Genomic DNA, 17177 nt, shown 5'->3' with positions numbered 1-17177 from the left:
GGTCTTGAACCTGGTTTTCTCCTACAGCAGGCAGTTTGTTATTCCCCCAGTCCCTGCCTTTGCCTTTTGCAACTTGGGCAGTGTGGCCTGAACACTTGCAGGTGAAGACTGAGGCAAAAAAGTCGTTGAGTACCACAGCTTTCTGCATATCTTGGGTAGCCAGGTCTTCTGTTTCCTTCTGGATATGGCCTATGCTTTCCCTAGTCTTTCTTTTGTCACTGATGTACCTGTAAGAGCTTTTTCTTGTTGCTCTGGATGCCCCTGGCCAGTGTTAGTTCAATCAGGGTTTTAGCTTTCCTGATCTGATCCCTGGTTGCTCAGACAATTACTCTGTATACCTCCCATGCTACCCGCCCCTGTTTCCACCCACTCTAGGTTTCCTTTTTACATTTGAGTTTGTCGCTCCTTGTTTTGTTCATCCATGCAGGCCTCCTGGTGTTTTTGCCTCACTTTCTTTTCACTGGGATGCATTGCTCCTGAGCTGGAGGAGGTCATCCTCGAATATGAGCCAGCTTTCTTTGATCACTCTTCCCCCCAGGCCTTTGTCCCATGGCACTCTATCAAGCAGACCTCTTAAGATGCCACAGTCTGCTCTCCTGTAGCCCCGTGTAGTGAGCTTGCTGTGTGTTGTCACTGTTGCCCTAAGGATCTTGAACTCCACCATTTCATGGTCACTGCAGCCAAAGCTGCCCTTGACCTCCACATTCCCCACAGGCCCCTCCTTGTTGGTGCAAACAAGGTCCAGCACAGCACCTCTCCTCATTCTGTTCCCTAGCACTTGGAGAAGGTAGCTATCATCAGCACATTCCAGGAACCTCCTGGGTTGCATATGCACTGCTGTGTTCTCTCTCCAATAGATAACAGGGTGGTCGATATCCCCGACGAAGATCAGGGCTTATGAACATGAGGCTGCGCCTACCTGTCTGTAGAGGGCACCATTTACTCAGACTTCCTGGTGGAGTGTCCTGTAGCAGACCCCCACTATAATGTCCCCTTTCCCTGCCCTCCCTTTAAGCTTGACCCATAAGCTCTCGGTCAGCTCCTCATCCATCCCCAGACAGAGCTCTGTGTACTCCAGCTGGTCATTGACCTAGAGAATGACACCCCATCCTTGTCTCCTCTGCCTGTCCCTTCCTAAAGAGCCTGCATCCTTCCATTCCAACACTCCAGTCATAGGAGCCATCCCACCACATCTTCATGATGCCAATAATATCACAGCCCTACAGGTGTGCATACATCTTTAACTCCTTTTGTTTATTCCCCATGCTCTGTGTGTTCGCATAGAGGTATTTAAGTTGGGCCGATGAAGCTGACACTGTCTGGAGTGGGATTCCTTTGTGCTGCTCTTCAGGTGCTCTCCTACTGACCTGTGATCCTTCTCCAGGCTCTGGGTATCTATTGCTGGCACTGGCATCAAAATGGTAGGAGTGGGATGGATTGACGTTCCCTGCCCCTGACAACTTCAATTTAAATCCCTCTTCAACAGCTTGGCATGCCCGTGATTGAAGATGCTCTTCCCAGTCTCTGACAGAAGGACCCCATCAGCCCAGGTTCCTCAAAGTGAGTCCCATGGTTGTAAGTAGCCAAAACCACTGTGGCACCAGTTCCATTGATTCACCATATTCGACTGGCCCTTTCAAACCCCTTCCCTTTGACTGGGAGGATTGGTGAAACAACTACTTGTGCTCCAGAGTCCCTTACCGCCACTCCAAGGGCTCTGCAATCCTTCTTGATGCTCCTCAGGATGCTCCTGGCTGCATCACTGGTGCCCAAGTGAAACAACAGCAGCGGATAATAGTCAGTGGACTGTCCAAGGCTTTGTAGTCTTTTGGTGACACCCCTGATATGAGCCCCCCGTAAGCAGCACACCTCTCTAGAGAGAGCATCAGGTCAAGCGGATGCCTCCATACCTCTCAGAGGAGTTGCCTACTGCCATCACCCATCACCTTTTCTTAGTTGCGTGGGGAGCAGATATGGGGCTGCCTTACTCAGCTCCAGCATTCCTCCTGATGTGACGGGTCTTTGCTTGGAGCACGCGATGCCTTGGCAGAGCTGCTTCACTGTTCTGCAGGCTGAAGAGCAAAGTCCCTTCCTCCTGCCGGTCCTTGCTGTCGCAACTGTCCATTGTCCTGCACTACTGGACCCTCCCTCCTGTGTGTGCCGGTGAGGCAGTTTATGGCTGTTTGGCCGTGGGCTGGGGGCCCAGTGCAGACCGTGCTTGGCACCAGCCGTCTGACTCCCTCTCGGCCTCCCTGACCTTACGCAGCCTTCTCACCCCCTGCTGCAGCTCAGCCCCTGCTGCTGGAGGGCCTCCCCCTGGGCACAGCTTTTGCAGTCAGGGCTGCCTGTCCCTGCCCCAGGAGAAAGGCCTGGGCACGTCCTGCAGCCTGCGGTTGGCACTGCAGCCTCTCCCTTCGGCAGCAGAGGCATCAGCCACGGCTGGGGGAGATGGTGCAGATCCCCTGGCTGCAGCTGCAGCCTTTGCTCTCAGACGAGTTCCCGCCATGCTGCCTCGAGGGTCAGGTAGGATCAGAGCCCTCGGCCTGTGCAGGTGGTCACAGAACGCTGCCCAGTTGCCGCGTTATGTGTACTTCAAGTCTCCCACTCAGCCAGTGGGATGTCCCTCCTTCAAGGAGGTGCCCTCCCTGTGCACCCTCCCACACAAACTGCCACAAGTAAAGAAAGCTTACCTGTATTTCAGCCTAATGACAAAAATGTACTGAAATACAAGTTTAATCAGTTTATAGCATGAGGTCTTCATGGCTTTCACAGGTAAGCATAAATCTGACATGTTAATCCAAAATGATGAGGTTACTTATCCCATTGCAATCCTTCTTCTACCTTTTCTTATTTTCCTAATTAGGCAATAACCCCATGAAAATCCATTCTTGCCAGCAGTTAATTACCATTTGAGTTGCTAAAATCTTATAAAAGCCATAATTTATGGAGTGTTATATAGAGCAGATGTGTTTTCTGAAGCCAAACTTGCAACATCAACAATAAAGAAATCAAAATGCTTTGTAAAGTTGTTACATGGCCGCTAGGTGAATATGTCAGAATATCACAAATGAATGCACAAACTACAGACCCCACTTTTAGAAACTCCAAGCCCCTTCAAACCTTATTAATTCCTGTTTTACAATTTTTTTCTCTGCTGTCAGTTTCTACAAAGATTTGTAAAATAAGCGAAATAATGCTGATGTTACATAGCTCAAAAGGTATCTAAGGAACTTCTATACAGAAAGATGATTCAAAAAAGCAGACTCCCATTTAGATAACACCTTCCTGTTGAGATATAAAGATTTTGGGTAGGATACCTTCTGGGCTATTAAAATCCATAGTTGTAGCAGTAAAAGCAAACATTTAATTTCTTGGTATCGCTGAATTCCAAAGGTCCCAGTGTGTTAATTGCAAAAAAAAAAAAAAAAAAATACTTTCACAGATTTGTTATTGCCATTGTTGCACAGGTGACTCATTCCGCTCTAAAACCTCACTTACTGATTGATGGAAAGATGCTTTATGCAATCTGTAAAGCCTTGCAATCTTTCAGTGTGAAAGATGTTTAAACAAAATATTTTATCTGTTAGCATTCATTACAGTAAATGCTAGCTCTCACTAACACTTCCCTCTGTAATCAGTGATTCAGAAATACTATGTTATGACCTGAAGTACACAGGGGATTTTAAATGTGTTTCCTATTAGATTTTTCATGTAAATATGACTGAATAAAAGATGTTAGAAAAACTCTTAAGACAACTGAGATATGGTGAAGATTTTGTGAAACATGTCTGTCTATTCATTTAATATGTAAATACATTATCCTTAGAATAGTATAAAAAGGGAAGGCATTTCAGTATTTCAGGGAGTCTAGAAATATCCTCAGTACTTTCTACTTGCACACCAACATGTTAAAATATGGGCGTTTTTTGATGTACAGCATTCCCTTGAACTTTCCTTTTAACGGCTCAGCACAATTAGAACCTTTGAAATACTCTGAATCTGTAGTAGCTTGACAAGGGCATGTGAAGTGGAATAGAGCTATGTACATTTGCTAGACCTCATGTAAAGATATATGTCACTATCCTGGTAATGCCCTTTCAGCCTGAGCAGTGACTATTCCCCATTTTGCACAGAACTGTACTAACAGCACAGGGAGGTAACAACTCCTGCAGGTCTCTCCACTAAAATTTAAAGAATGGGTAACCTTTGTTATTTTTAATGAAGAGTTTCTTCCCCCTGTAACTACATCTTCACCTTTGCAAAGGTTTTCTTGTGATCTGTGAACCTTGTACTACTGCCACGGTCTTGCCGAACAGCTAACGGGCAACAAGTAGGACCAAACTGAACTTGTAGAAAGATACCAGTACTACCAGGGTAAAAGAAAGAAAAAAAAAAACCCAAACCCAAAACATCTAGAAATAGGCCCAGTGCTGACAAACAGATACCAAAACACCAGTACCATACTGTACCATACTAGTGGTTGAGAAGTATGGGGTGGGCCATCTGGAAACCTCCATGTATCTGGCTGGAACAGTCCAACACTGGATACTACTGAAAAATATATATTGTCCATTCTCCTTTCCGCTTCCTCCTCCACCGAACAAACTGTCAAAAGACAAAGACCCATTGTAGAGGGAAAAAAGAAAAAAAAAAAGAGGCCTAAAAATATGTACAGGTGTTAGATAATCACTGGGTGAAAAGTTTCTTCCTGCCACCCACCTGATTTTACTATAGCCAGAACCATGACAATTCTGAAGAATTAAATCAGGTAATGTAACTGCTGGAAAAATGTCAGAAGACTCTACGTGTGTGCACATTTGCACTTTCTGAGCACTCCTCTTACTTAAGATGCCTTCTGGCTAGTTAAATCAGTACACATGCTCTAGTCTGTCTAACATGCTCTCTTGGACCCACATCAAGCCATAAGAAATATAGAGGATGCCTTTTAAAGGTGAACATTTGCTTTCAGGCTATACCACATGGTTGTTACCTGTTTAAAAAAACCACAGTTGTTACCAGTGGGACTGTATTTTATAGTCCTTATGGGTAAATGATATTTTTTTAATAGTGACCTGGGAAGATAGTTTTCATGCCTACAGAAGGTTTAATTTTTCCTACATTAAACTGGAGTGTTTTCTGTATGTTTATTTCCTCTGCCTTTTGGAGACTTTGGACGCTCTCTATGCTATTCTTGTCTACTCTCACTAGATTATTATGGAGTAGTTATTCCAAGTGAAACAAAAAAACACCTAGGCAAAGTTGACTATGCCTTTCAAATATAAACCACACAGAAACTGACTTAAAATAATTGTGACTCTGATTCTCTACCACAGAGCCAGCCTCATTTTCTTATTTTTGGATTATTGTACAGTATCACATCTATGCATAGCAAGTCCCTGTTCCAAAGTCAAACCAAGGTATAGCTCCACAACTGGAAGACGTTGTGCAGAATGAAATCTTTCAAAAAGTCTTCTGGAAGGTAAAACACACACATGTACAAACATGAAAATATTTCTATTTGCTTCCTAAGGAAGCAAAGAAGCCCGAGTCTTTACAGTAAAATATCAGCGTAAACAAGGTCACAAGCAAAGTATGTCTGTTGGTACACACTTTAAATCCACTGCTCAACTGTGTCTTTGAAACTCAGGCTTTCAGCATTAATATAGTTGCATGACAAAGGAGGAACCAATGGCAGTTATTTGAAGGACGTTGCACCCTAACTGGTGATGCAATCTTTCACTCTATCCCACTAAACCCTAATGGATTTTTGCTTTGAGGACCATAGCTATGTAATAAATAAATAACACTATTAATCATACAGACTTGGTATTAGTCATGCTGGCATATTCTAATCCCTTCTATTAAAACACTGATGAGTAGTTTTAAAAGATGAAATCTTAATAAAATGACTAATATGTCTACAAGTATCTCAAGAAAAAGAAATGAAAATACAAATTTGGAAGACAAGTAACATAGTAACATATTTTAAAAGTCTTAACATCATAGTGCTTGAATACATTCAAGCCTTCACTGGGTTTGGCATAAAAAATTATTAAACACTAAAAAACCATAGCTAAAACCAGATTAAAAAAGCAGATAAATACATGTTAAGAAGACTGCTCCAAGATATATCCTAATCCAAGGGATTTCCACCACACAGGAAAAAACAGTAGACTATTTACACCTGCTAGACTTTTTCACTTGATGGGTACTTATTTCAAATCAATACTGAAATATTTGACAGCTTATTATTAGCTCCAAATTTCATAAGCAATAAGGACATTGTAAATACATTGTAACAGATGTTTTTATTAATTGCACCAGGGTAGTTAAGGTGACATTAGCACTACTTTTATTACCTAAGTTACAAATAGAAAATAGCAGCTGTATGGAAAGAATAACAACTTGGCCTTTTCTTACAAATGAAATATTGGATTTCCAAAAAGTTTATATTGCATTTTGAATTCAAAAGTTACAAACTGCAAATTGATTATGGTCTTCCCTTCGAAACACTGACTATGTAGCGGCAATGTTTGAAGTCGCCATTCAGTCTAGAGGAGAGTGGATGGGCTATGCTGTCAGTTACACAGTACAGGATCTCTGCCACATAACACGAGAAGGCGGTAATCTGTTTGCAGGTTGCTGTTATCACTTTCACCAAACAGCACAATATTAATGCAAAGATCCTTTTTGTAACATATTCTAAAGTACTTCATAAAATCCAGTGAGCTAAACTGGGTAATTGTCTATGTTTCTGTTTCACAGTTAAGGAAACAAAGATAACATAAAGACATAATTTACTCAAAGATATGTCTGCAAAGTAAATATGGAGTGAGATTCCAGACCATTTGGTTTCCAGTACTGTCTAACAAATACAACATGTTTGTTCTTCTGCCTTAAAACACTTATGAAAAACATTACAGGTTCTAAAAATCAGTTTGAATGAAACCATAGCTTTAAAAGAAAAAGTCAGAGTAAGTTTCATCAGCTGCACACAATTGTGGTTAAGCAAATATAATCCCTATACTATGTATACATACACACACACTATACATTGTCGTGGTTTAACTCTGGCTAGCAATACAGTAGTACAGAGATGCTTGCTCACGTACCCTATCCTCCAGTGGAGGAGGACAATCAAAGAAGATGAGAAAGGTAATGGATTGAGATTAAAGAACTAGTTAATAATTGAATATAAATTAATATTATAGTGATACTAATAATATTAACAATACTACTAAGTAATTAAAATAACAGAAAATGAAACATATGATGCAATTGCTTACCACCTGCTGACCAATACACAGCCAGGTCCCAAGTAGCAAGAGTCAGAGCCAGAGAGCAATCACAGCAGAGTCCAACTGAGCCCCACAAGTGAGAGCACAAGACCAAGAAAGCCAACCATCCCACCAGCTAGCTAACTAATAACGTAATGCACAAGCAAACAAGCTAATGAGCAAGCTAACAAGCTAGCGAGCTATGCACAGATGTCACTTTGACTGGCACATTCAAACTATCATTTTTCATTAGAAACTTTTCCAGAATTTTCCCCAAACACAAGAAATAAGAAATTATTTCATACCCGTATTCATTTAATACTGTTATTTCCTAAGATAAAAACAGATGCTAAGATCCAAAGAAACACCAGTGATACATAACCACAGTTGCTGGTATTACCTGAGATCGTTTATTCACATTAATAACAGAGACATTATCTTAAACATATCCCGTGTTATTTGACTGAAATTCTTCCGTCTCCTTTGGCCCCAGATACTTTGGTGCACTTTAACCCTGGAAAGAGTAACAGCAGTAGATCCAACACAAGATTTTTGGTAGTAGGCAACTGAGTTGACTTGTACTGTCCTACTCTGAGCCAGTCAGTAGTAACTCAAGGAATTAGCTCACAGCAGGGCCTCTCACTCTCTCCCAAAATTTTGTCCCTCATTAGTGATGTAGTGGCTAGACCCAGAACCACAAAAAACATCCACCTGTGCTATAAGAACAGCCTTATGTTGGTGACTGCCTACCTCTCTTTGTTATGTTTGGACAATAAATGGAGGTAAGGGCTACAGATACGTCAGTTTCCAGATCACAAACACATTCGTTTCCAGCCTTATGAATAATCATATCTATTGTGAACCCTTAAAAGACTAGGTGTGTGGATTGATAAATTATCTGTTGTTGGACCAGATAATTAGACGGAAGCCTAAACACATACGTCTGTCTGTGCATAAACCTAATCTTAGCGTTTAAAAAGTCATATTGTAAAATGTAAGGGAGAGTCTACTGGAAAAGGAGTAAGTAATAAATCTAGAGTAGAACGAGGACAAGCTCATGTAAATTAAAAGATAGAATGGACTCTCCTTACCTCTACATTCAAGTTCATACTGCATTTTTGGAGTAAAATTGCCAGTATGATGTTGAGAGATATTAAGAGAATTGCTAGGATGTTTTTTTTTTCCCCCTCAACCTCCTCCTATGCTGATACTTCACCACAGTCACCACATGTTTATTTTACCATACGAGAGCACTAGGACAGAAGCAGTGTCATGTTGTACTCAGATGGGAGTCTTCACAACTCAAGACAAAAAACCAAGCTGACATTCAGCCTGTGATAGAAACTCATAATGTGCTTTCATGATATAAATAATATTGTCACCTTCTACAAGCAGAGAACTAAGCTCAAAATTAAAATTGCTTCACTTAAAGCTAAAAGAAATCAGAAAGGAACTGTGCTGAGGCCTCCAGTAAGGTACACAAAGAACTGACTAGACCTACCTATCCAGTCATTAGAGTCTTTATGTATCTATTAATTATTTATCTGCCTATTTTTCAGATTCAGGCTTCAGATTACAGCATATTTCCCATGTAAAGGGATCTGTGCATCACTGAATAGCGTATCACCAGATCTAACAACTAATGGAAGACAATGAAGACAACAAAGGTGTGCCCACAAGTACCAAACCAACTAAGTTCACTGTACACTGGGGAAAGATTCTCCCCACTATGAAACGTCATGAATTTGATTAAACTACTCAATTTTGAAATTGAACTAATTTTATATGCATAGCATAGTCATCAGTAAGGTATGGTGAAATACCAGGGCCAACTAATCATCAGTGTACAACAATAGGTTGCACTGATAATGCCACAGGTCTTTTCATTGCAGAGATGGGAAGATATGACATACACTTAAAATGCTTCCGCAAGCAGAACGAAGTTTTGGATCTTGTTTATGAGAATAAACACTCATAAGACGCACACCACAGATACAAGACTGAATTTTCTATGGGCATCTTCAGCTTTACACACTAAAAAATATTCCACACTGGGTTACAATTAATATTTTCTGAGACACTAAGACAAGCCAAAACACTAATATATTCTCTCATCACATGTTACCTGCTAAATACTAGTTACGAAAAAAAAAATCATAAAGAAACAAAGCTCTGAGGTCATGTGGCTTGCATAGTCATTTGAAAAGTACCTAAATGCTCTAAGGATTGAAAATTAAGTTTCCATTACTGTTCAGCTCCCTGCTGTGAGCAGCTATTCTCCATACACTTTGTATTTTCTCTATTACCTTGAGATCAGAACTAGAGATCCTGTATTTGATAAAGACCCTGCAAGAGAGAAGTGCTAGAACAAGTCAAACTGCAAAGGGCATGCTGCAGACTAAATCCCACCTGCAACTCCTGCTGGCAGACCAGATGATGTACTTGCCCTTTACTCAGGGCTATGCTTAAACCCAAAGATTACTGCACAATGCATTACCAGATCTACCATTACTATAGTAGGCTTTACAACAACTTTACTCCACAAATAACATAGGATGGTGCAGGCTTCTGCTCCATCCCCCCCAAAAAAAAAAATCAACACTTTGGCTTTTAGACTGATTTCATAGTTATAAATCCTCTGCATATTTTAGTTCATAAAATGTCATATGGACACATTTTCTTTTTAAAATATCACTCAAATATACTATTCTTAAATCTTTATTCTAAGAATAATTCTTATTTTAAAATTTATTTGCTTCTTAAACTCCTTAAACACTTGCACATACAAAAATGCACATTCAAAATGGGTTAAAATACACTCTTTTTTTTGGTATTTCAGAGAGAATTACCTATAAGGAGTTTGAGAAGCAGATTTTATGTTTGACAAACAAGGTATAAAGCAGAATTTAACATGATGACACGTGCTACTCTATGTCAATCTGCACCTTTTGGCTTTTCCAAAAATCTCTTTTTTTTTCCCATGAAAGTGTTCAAACCTGCTCATAAATAACCAACACATCTATATACAACTGTCATGCTTAAGAGATTGTCTCAATAAAAAAAGAAAAAAACCAATTCCTGTGTTCTTACTAGTTTTCAATATGTCTGAGTGTGCAAGTCCAAACTTTTAGTAATATCTCATGTCTTGAAATTCCAACAGATTTAAATCCGATTAAGATATTTGCCATATTAATGCATATTAAACCAAACCACCATGGTAAGATTATAAAAGATTAAAATCTGATCACTGTTGCACAGCTAAAGCTTAAAAGTACTATAAATACGACTATTAGCCCGTGTATGCGGAAGATGGTATGACAAAGGCTCTGAAGGCTGAAGCAAGATTTGCAGCACAGATTTCCAATGCGAAAACAGTGCCAAACAGCACTCTGAGGATCAACGCAGTGATCCAATCTTTCAGCCTGCACTAATCTGATCATCAGAACTTCGTTATTAACTCTTGCTTTCTACACCAGGATGGCATACATTCAACGATCTGTCATATAACAGAATGCTGAGTGAAATAGAAAGCACCTTTGAATTGGCAAAGGAAGTTTTAGAAAAGTAAACTTTCAAATGTAACATTATGAAGTTATTTTAAAAATACAGCTACAAATTCCATGAACCGACACAGACTTTAATATCAATTTATTTGGTAATCATCTCATTCCTGGCATTCTTATCTGAGATACGATGTTTCCTACTTCTGAAAGTACCTAAGGAGAGTCAGAAAGTCAAATTAAACAAAAGGTGCATGAAACTTCTACTAAAGCTGACTGACCAGGGGAACCAGCCTACTATAGTGCTCTCAAATACACACAACTTCTCTAGAAAAAATCGCCTTAATACTCTGTTATTTTACACCTGTACTTATAACAGCTTCACTGAAGGAGGAAAGGACCCTCATAAGTAACAGCTGGAGAATGAAAGGCAGCAACTAGTTTTGTTTCTATTTTTAAAACCAACCAAACAACAAATCTCCAACATGGTGCAAATAACAGCTTTTGAAATTAAAATGACCTCACACAGCCAGAAAGGTATAACACTGCTGAAATTTAATAGCTATAAGTCAGAAGAAGAACCGCTGGAATACACACAGCTAAAATCTGCATAATAAAATAATCACCTTTAATATAGAAAAGCCTATCTGAGAACAGCAATTAGGACAGACTTATGAAGAATAGACTGCACTAAGATCTTAGTTGCTTGCCATGCTAGAAGGTACAGTCATATTTATTTAGGAATAGCAATAACAACAGTGATACCAGTGCATTTACATTGCTGTACGCTATCATCTCAATAACTACAAAAGACAAAATTAGACTAAAAAACAGAAAGCTCACCACTTCTTCATGCCTGCATTTTCTCACATTAATTCCATTAATCTGTTATTAAAAAGATAAAGAGAAGACTTACTCTACATTTCATAAGTATAGATTTCATTTCAGTTTTCTAGAAAAACATGAACAAAAGAACTTGCAATTTTACTCACCTGTAGAATTGCATCTCCTATAAAGAGCAAACCTGAAAGTTCCGCTGAAAACAGAAAGCATATTTTTCACTTATTTTGTACAAAACAGCCTACATTTCAGGAACAGGTATTCATATTTAATTAAATGTTTTTACATAATCTTAAAAAATTTAACTAAACACTAATAAAAAAACCCAAAATATAACTTCCAAATCAATTATTCGTTTTGGTTTTTCTTTTAATCCCCAAATACTAGCATATCAATGTTACAATGAAAAAGTCTACCCAGCCCAACTACAAAGTTATGAAACATCTTCCATCAGTCACTGGCACATTTCAGGACATTATGGCGACGTACGGCATACTTTTCTGAATAGAAAATGACTGCAGGACTAGGTCCTATTTGCCTGTGAGATATCATTTGTTACAAACTCAGAGGAAAGAGCAACATGGTGACTGCAGAGCTACTTATGAATGAGAAATTTAACCTGTAAGTTTTGACCAAAGATACCTCAGTTCCTGCATCTTTGATAAACTCAGGGAAGCATTTATGCTGGATCAAACTTTATATGCTGAAAAACTAGACAATCAATATATTAAAAAAATCACCAGCCAAACTGAATGTGATTTTTAAAACAAAGCTATACCCTACAAATCACAAGAGACCTTAAGAAATCTAATTCTACAGCTGAAATTGTCAAATATTGTGTTGTGTTACAGATCTATCTAATGCAAATATACCTTATGAACAGACAAAAAATATAAGTAAGATTATTTAAGTCTCTATAAAGAAATTAATAACCCCTAACTTGAATACTAAGGAATATTAACATATTATCTGTGATTTTTTACTTACAGTATTCCAAAACATTACAGAAGAGAGTGTCTAGAAGAGACTAGAATTGGACTTGATCTCAAATCTTTACTTATTTATACAGGTTGCAAAACTGAAATCAATATTGACATACATTATGAGACTTAAGTATGTGTTTGAAGGACTGGTCTCATTAGCTATATGTAACAAAGAATGTTTAAATTATTGCAGAATAGATATTCTAATTTATTTTTTGTTATTAAATAAATGCATATCTCAGTATTATTCAGACACTGGGCTTGCATGTATGAACACTTCATATATGACTTAATCTGATAGCCTAAGCACCTTATGTGCATCACTGGATTTAAGAACTGCAGGAAATGTCACAGTCTTGTTTAGAGGTTCAAAGAGCGAGCTGGAGTCAACTGAGAGGAGGGCTGGACCAAGCCTGCAGAGCTTTTAGGTACAGTCTCTGGATCAAACAGCATTTTCTGTATCAAAGATCCCTAGTACAGACACGTGACATGACACTTGCTACACCACAAGACAGTAGATTCCTACACAAGAGACATCCCTCAAAACTAGCTGTCTAAAAATCAGCAGTATTTTTATTGAAAGCAACAATAGAGATTATGTCTCAGCTAGGTACAGAGGACACAAATAACGCACCAGCTACTGCAGCAAAAAAATAACGACAAAAATAAAAGAAAACGGTATGAACTTTTGTGAGCTCAATTAAACTTAAGTCTATGTATTTTTTTAATTTCCCTGCATGGCTTAATAGCATTTTAATAGGTAGCGTAAGTAATATATGCCATATTATTATGTATTACCTACTTAAATGTGTTCTGAAAAGACCAGAGTCACAAGCATAGATTCTTACTGCCTTCTTAGGGGCTCCTTCCATGCTACGCTATAGCCTCCCTACACACACCTTTCACATCTACCTTGCAGGGTTGGCTTTCAGTTCTCAATATGCCGATTCCCCTCTACCTCCCTGTCTGCGTGGGAGAATACGAGGCTTCTTTATACTGGCACATTTTAATTGTGCAGAAGCAGACTCCTAGAATTATTGCATTACAGATGGAGGGAAATGCTTCCAAGTTTACAATTCTGACCTCACACAAATGTACACAAACATAACAGATATTAAATACACCATTCTAGTACTGATTCACAAACTTCATCTCTCATCATTGTTCACATCATGAATTGTTTATTATCCATCCTTCAAGCACATGTTATATCACCCCAATAATTTCAAAACATTGCCAGTTTAAAACAATACAGAGCTTCAGCATCAGCTCTGCTTGTATAAAAATAAGTATGTTTAAGACCTTAACACAGTACCTGTTTTGCTGCATATGAGTTGCTGCAAAGACCTACACATCACAGCATCTAATGCAGAAATAACACAGGGGTATTATCCAGGTTCTGCCATTACCCACCTCTGTTTGAGTACTACCCTATTATGGAGTAGACATGCATTCTCTTCTTGTGTTACCACACTTTAATGACCCAACATTTGATCTGCTACAGCTTCCTGGCAATAAACATTTGGAAATAAAAGCCACAAAATCATAAACTTTTGTTAAATTTGTAAAGGATTTTCATTCTCTAAATACTTTCCTATTTCTCTCCTTAATAATAATGCTATACAGGAACTTTTCTTCTAAAAATCTTGTTGAAGACTGTTTACAAAATATTCCAAATATAAATTCAGTACTTCTTCAGAGAACATTTCTGAGGAAAAAGAGAGATCATAATGACATGGAGAGAGAAATGGTACACCAATAACATTTGTTTAACACTGAAGGATCTCAACATTTATTGCACCTTGCTTTAAGGAGCATTTCAAAACACAGTGTACTAGTCTGACACCCACCTCTTTGTTCTTTGGAAATCTTAGAAATGACCACTGGAATATTATGTTCTGCTCCACCCTGAAAACAGAATAAATGTCAGTCTCATCAGTCACTGGAAATATCTTTTTGTTTACAATTATATTTTACCCTTTCTCTAACTGCAGGTTTCATTGAGACTGAGTAATAACTTTGATTCTGCTTTTTCTCCTTTCTTTTTTTTAAAGAAATATTTGATTTGGATTAATTCCTCAATGCCTCTCCTAAAAAAGTTCTCGGTTGCCATTATCAGCTCAGGAAGTGAACTGAATGTTGTTCAAAGCTCTACAAGACATTAAGAAAAAGGACATCAGTATCTGTGAGTTCTGGAGAGCTTAACGTATGAAATGGTGTCCTGCAAAAGCAAAATGGCCATCACAGTACAATGGCAGCCACGCTGTAACCGCTCAGTTTTCATGCTGGCAAGAAACAGGTAAACAAAAGCCCAAGAAAGCACGTTTGGACTTTTCATCTCAAAAGCAGCTTTTATTTGTTTCTGTCTCTGTCACAGAAGCACAAAGAGTGAGCAACGCAGTGGGATAAGTAACAACAGAAAAAGAAACATTAAGAAATGGAACAGTAGGTGTCCAATAAACAGAGGGAAATAAAGGAAAGCTGGACGGTAATTCAACAGTTCAACAGCAATTCAATACTCTTACTTCATTCAATTTATCCTGTTGGGACTGGAAATGTTCATGGTGCTTAAGAATAAAGTATTAAAAAGAAACATTGAATAAAACAAACTCAAAGGAAGAGGTGTGGAAAGGACTGACACGGGTATTTTGATGGCCCAAGGAACAGTACATATCCCTTTTTCATGCAATAACCAATTGTTTGAAACTGAACAGACTCCTGCACCCAACAGCTATTTGTGTCAAGGAATGCAGATGAATTTCCTGTGAAACTACAGAATTTTAAATAAGATTAAAGTTCCTTCCGCTAGTGGCTACCGATGCAAATGGTCCTAGAAACACTGAGTTAATAGGGTTCTCAGTAATATTATAACTACATGTCTACAAGAAAAGTGCTATGGCATTGCACAAGATGGGTGTTGACAAGGCAGAACATTTGTAGCACGGACTGAGTTTTCACTCTACGAAGACCATGAGACTGTCTTCATTACAGTCAGGCGTAGAGATGTATTCAGACTAACTGTAACTTGCTGAATATCTTTCGATGGTTTTCAGAAGAGGAACATAACTTAAGATTCAAGCCCACTTAAGATAATCAGTTCAAGCTCATCAAATTTGTAAGACCTAACCTACACCCTAGCCACATGCACATTTAATTTCTTCCAATTTTTAAAAAAAAACGGAAAAATGATTGTGCCAGTTTCTTTCCTAGGCCTCCAATGTGACACAGAGATTGCACTATCCAGGACGTTTTTGAAGCTCAGCAAAGGAATGTAGGATTTGAAGCTCAGCATAGCTAGCAGATCTTTTTTTCCTCAGTAAAATCGCTTCTGTCCCTCCTTAGACTGAGCTCTCCAATAAAGAGGGAAATTACTGTTTATCAGCTAGCCTGCAGCGCACACAACATGACTATTCCTCTCTCGCTCCCTATACCTAAATCCATTTCCACTGCAGATTTGAAGAAGCATTCAATAACATTCTACTGAAGCAAATGACCTCCTCTCGCCGCATCCCAATCTGGTCATTATGAAGTATCCTTTTTAAATTAGTCATAGGAGGTGTTGCCTGCTATCCTAAGAAACAACAATTCAAAATGGGAAAGAGAAAGTAGTTGACCACCTATCTATACCCCGTCATCATCAGCAATTTGCACCAAGCTAAAAACACTGTATGTATTCTGCAACTACTTGTTGAATACTACTTCAGAACACTGCAGCCTTACATCCTGCATCCTCCATACCTGATTGTCTGTCTTCTAGAAGAAAAAGTGTACGCATGTCTAAATATACTATACTGAAGAAATGACTGGGAACAGAGGCCAGATTTTTTTTTTTTTTTAATTTTTCCTTCCCTATACAGTGGACATGTAACATCAGACAAGAGGATGGAACAAAATTATGTCCAGTAATGGTGTTGAAGTCTTAATGGCTCAGACCTCTACCAGGCCTTAACACAGCTCTTTCTAACGCAAATCTTCTTTTGTCATTTTTCCTTAAGTAGTCAAGGATGAGCCTGGAATAAAGGCATCTACCATCTGTAGGGGTGGTCCTGTTAGAAGCAGTAGAGGAAGCCCTAACAACTGGCAGCTGTTTGAAGCTCACTGTCATGGATACTGGCCATTACTGGAGGGAGGTCACCCACACCTGCTTTGAAAGTGTCATATGATACAGTTCTAAAGATTCTTTTTGACCCCAGTTTTTATGTATGAGCTTTTTTTTTCCTGAAATTTTAGTCATATAAAAAATAGGGAAACTGACACTAGTAACTTGTATTGACAAAGGCAGTTTTTGAGTTTGGCTCCCAGTACAGTAAGAAAATTACTATTTTGTTTTTCTAAGAAAGACTCTATAAAAAAATTAGACCAATTGTTGAAATTTAAGCATCCTCAGATTTAGACAATGTAAGGAACATTTTTAGCTCATACTAAAAGGCAACATTTATTCCACTAACAAAAACGGGCCTGGTTTTTTTAGCTTTATGTTCTAGTGGCAAAACATGGCTCATGTCTATGAGGATAAACTATTTTCCCAGATGAAAAGGGTGAATATATACATGTTGCCTATAGGAATCATTCTGTGC

The 17177-nt window shown here is 38.7% G+C and overlaps 1 protein-coding gene across 1 annotated transcript in view; it reads right to left on the bottom strand.

The window, feature by feature from the left end:
* Nucleotides 1–10936: 10936 nt before the first annotated feature.
* The window catches only part of LOC104509458 (gamma-1-syntrophin-like), a 31790-nt gene continuing 25549 nt past the window's right edge, over nucleotides 10937–17177 (bottom strand). The window contains exons 4-7 of the mRNA XM_010151402.1: nucleotides 14451–14508; nucleotides 11770–11813; nucleotides 11621–11662; nucleotides 10937–10993 (exon numbers count right to left, since the gene is read on the bottom strand). Of these exons, the coding sequence (XP_010149704.1) occupies nucleotides 10937–10993; nucleotides 11621–11662; nucleotides 11770–11813; nucleotides 14451–14508 (201 nt within the window). The remainder of the gene's footprint in view (nucleotides 10994–11620; nucleotides 11663–11769; nucleotides 11814–14450; nucleotides 14509–17177) is intronic.

This window comes from Eurypyga helias, unplaced genomic scaffold (genome assembly GCF_000690775.1).
Source record: "Eurypyga helias isolate BGI_N326 unplaced genomic scaffold, ASM69077v1 scaffold11505, whole genome shotgun sequence".
NCBI lineage: Eukaryota > Metazoa > Chordata > Aves > Eurypygiformes > Eurypygidae > Eurypyga > Eurypyga helias.
The sequence above is the reverse complement of the archived record's forward strand: the minus strand, read 5'-3'. Positions and strand labels throughout refer to the sequence as shown.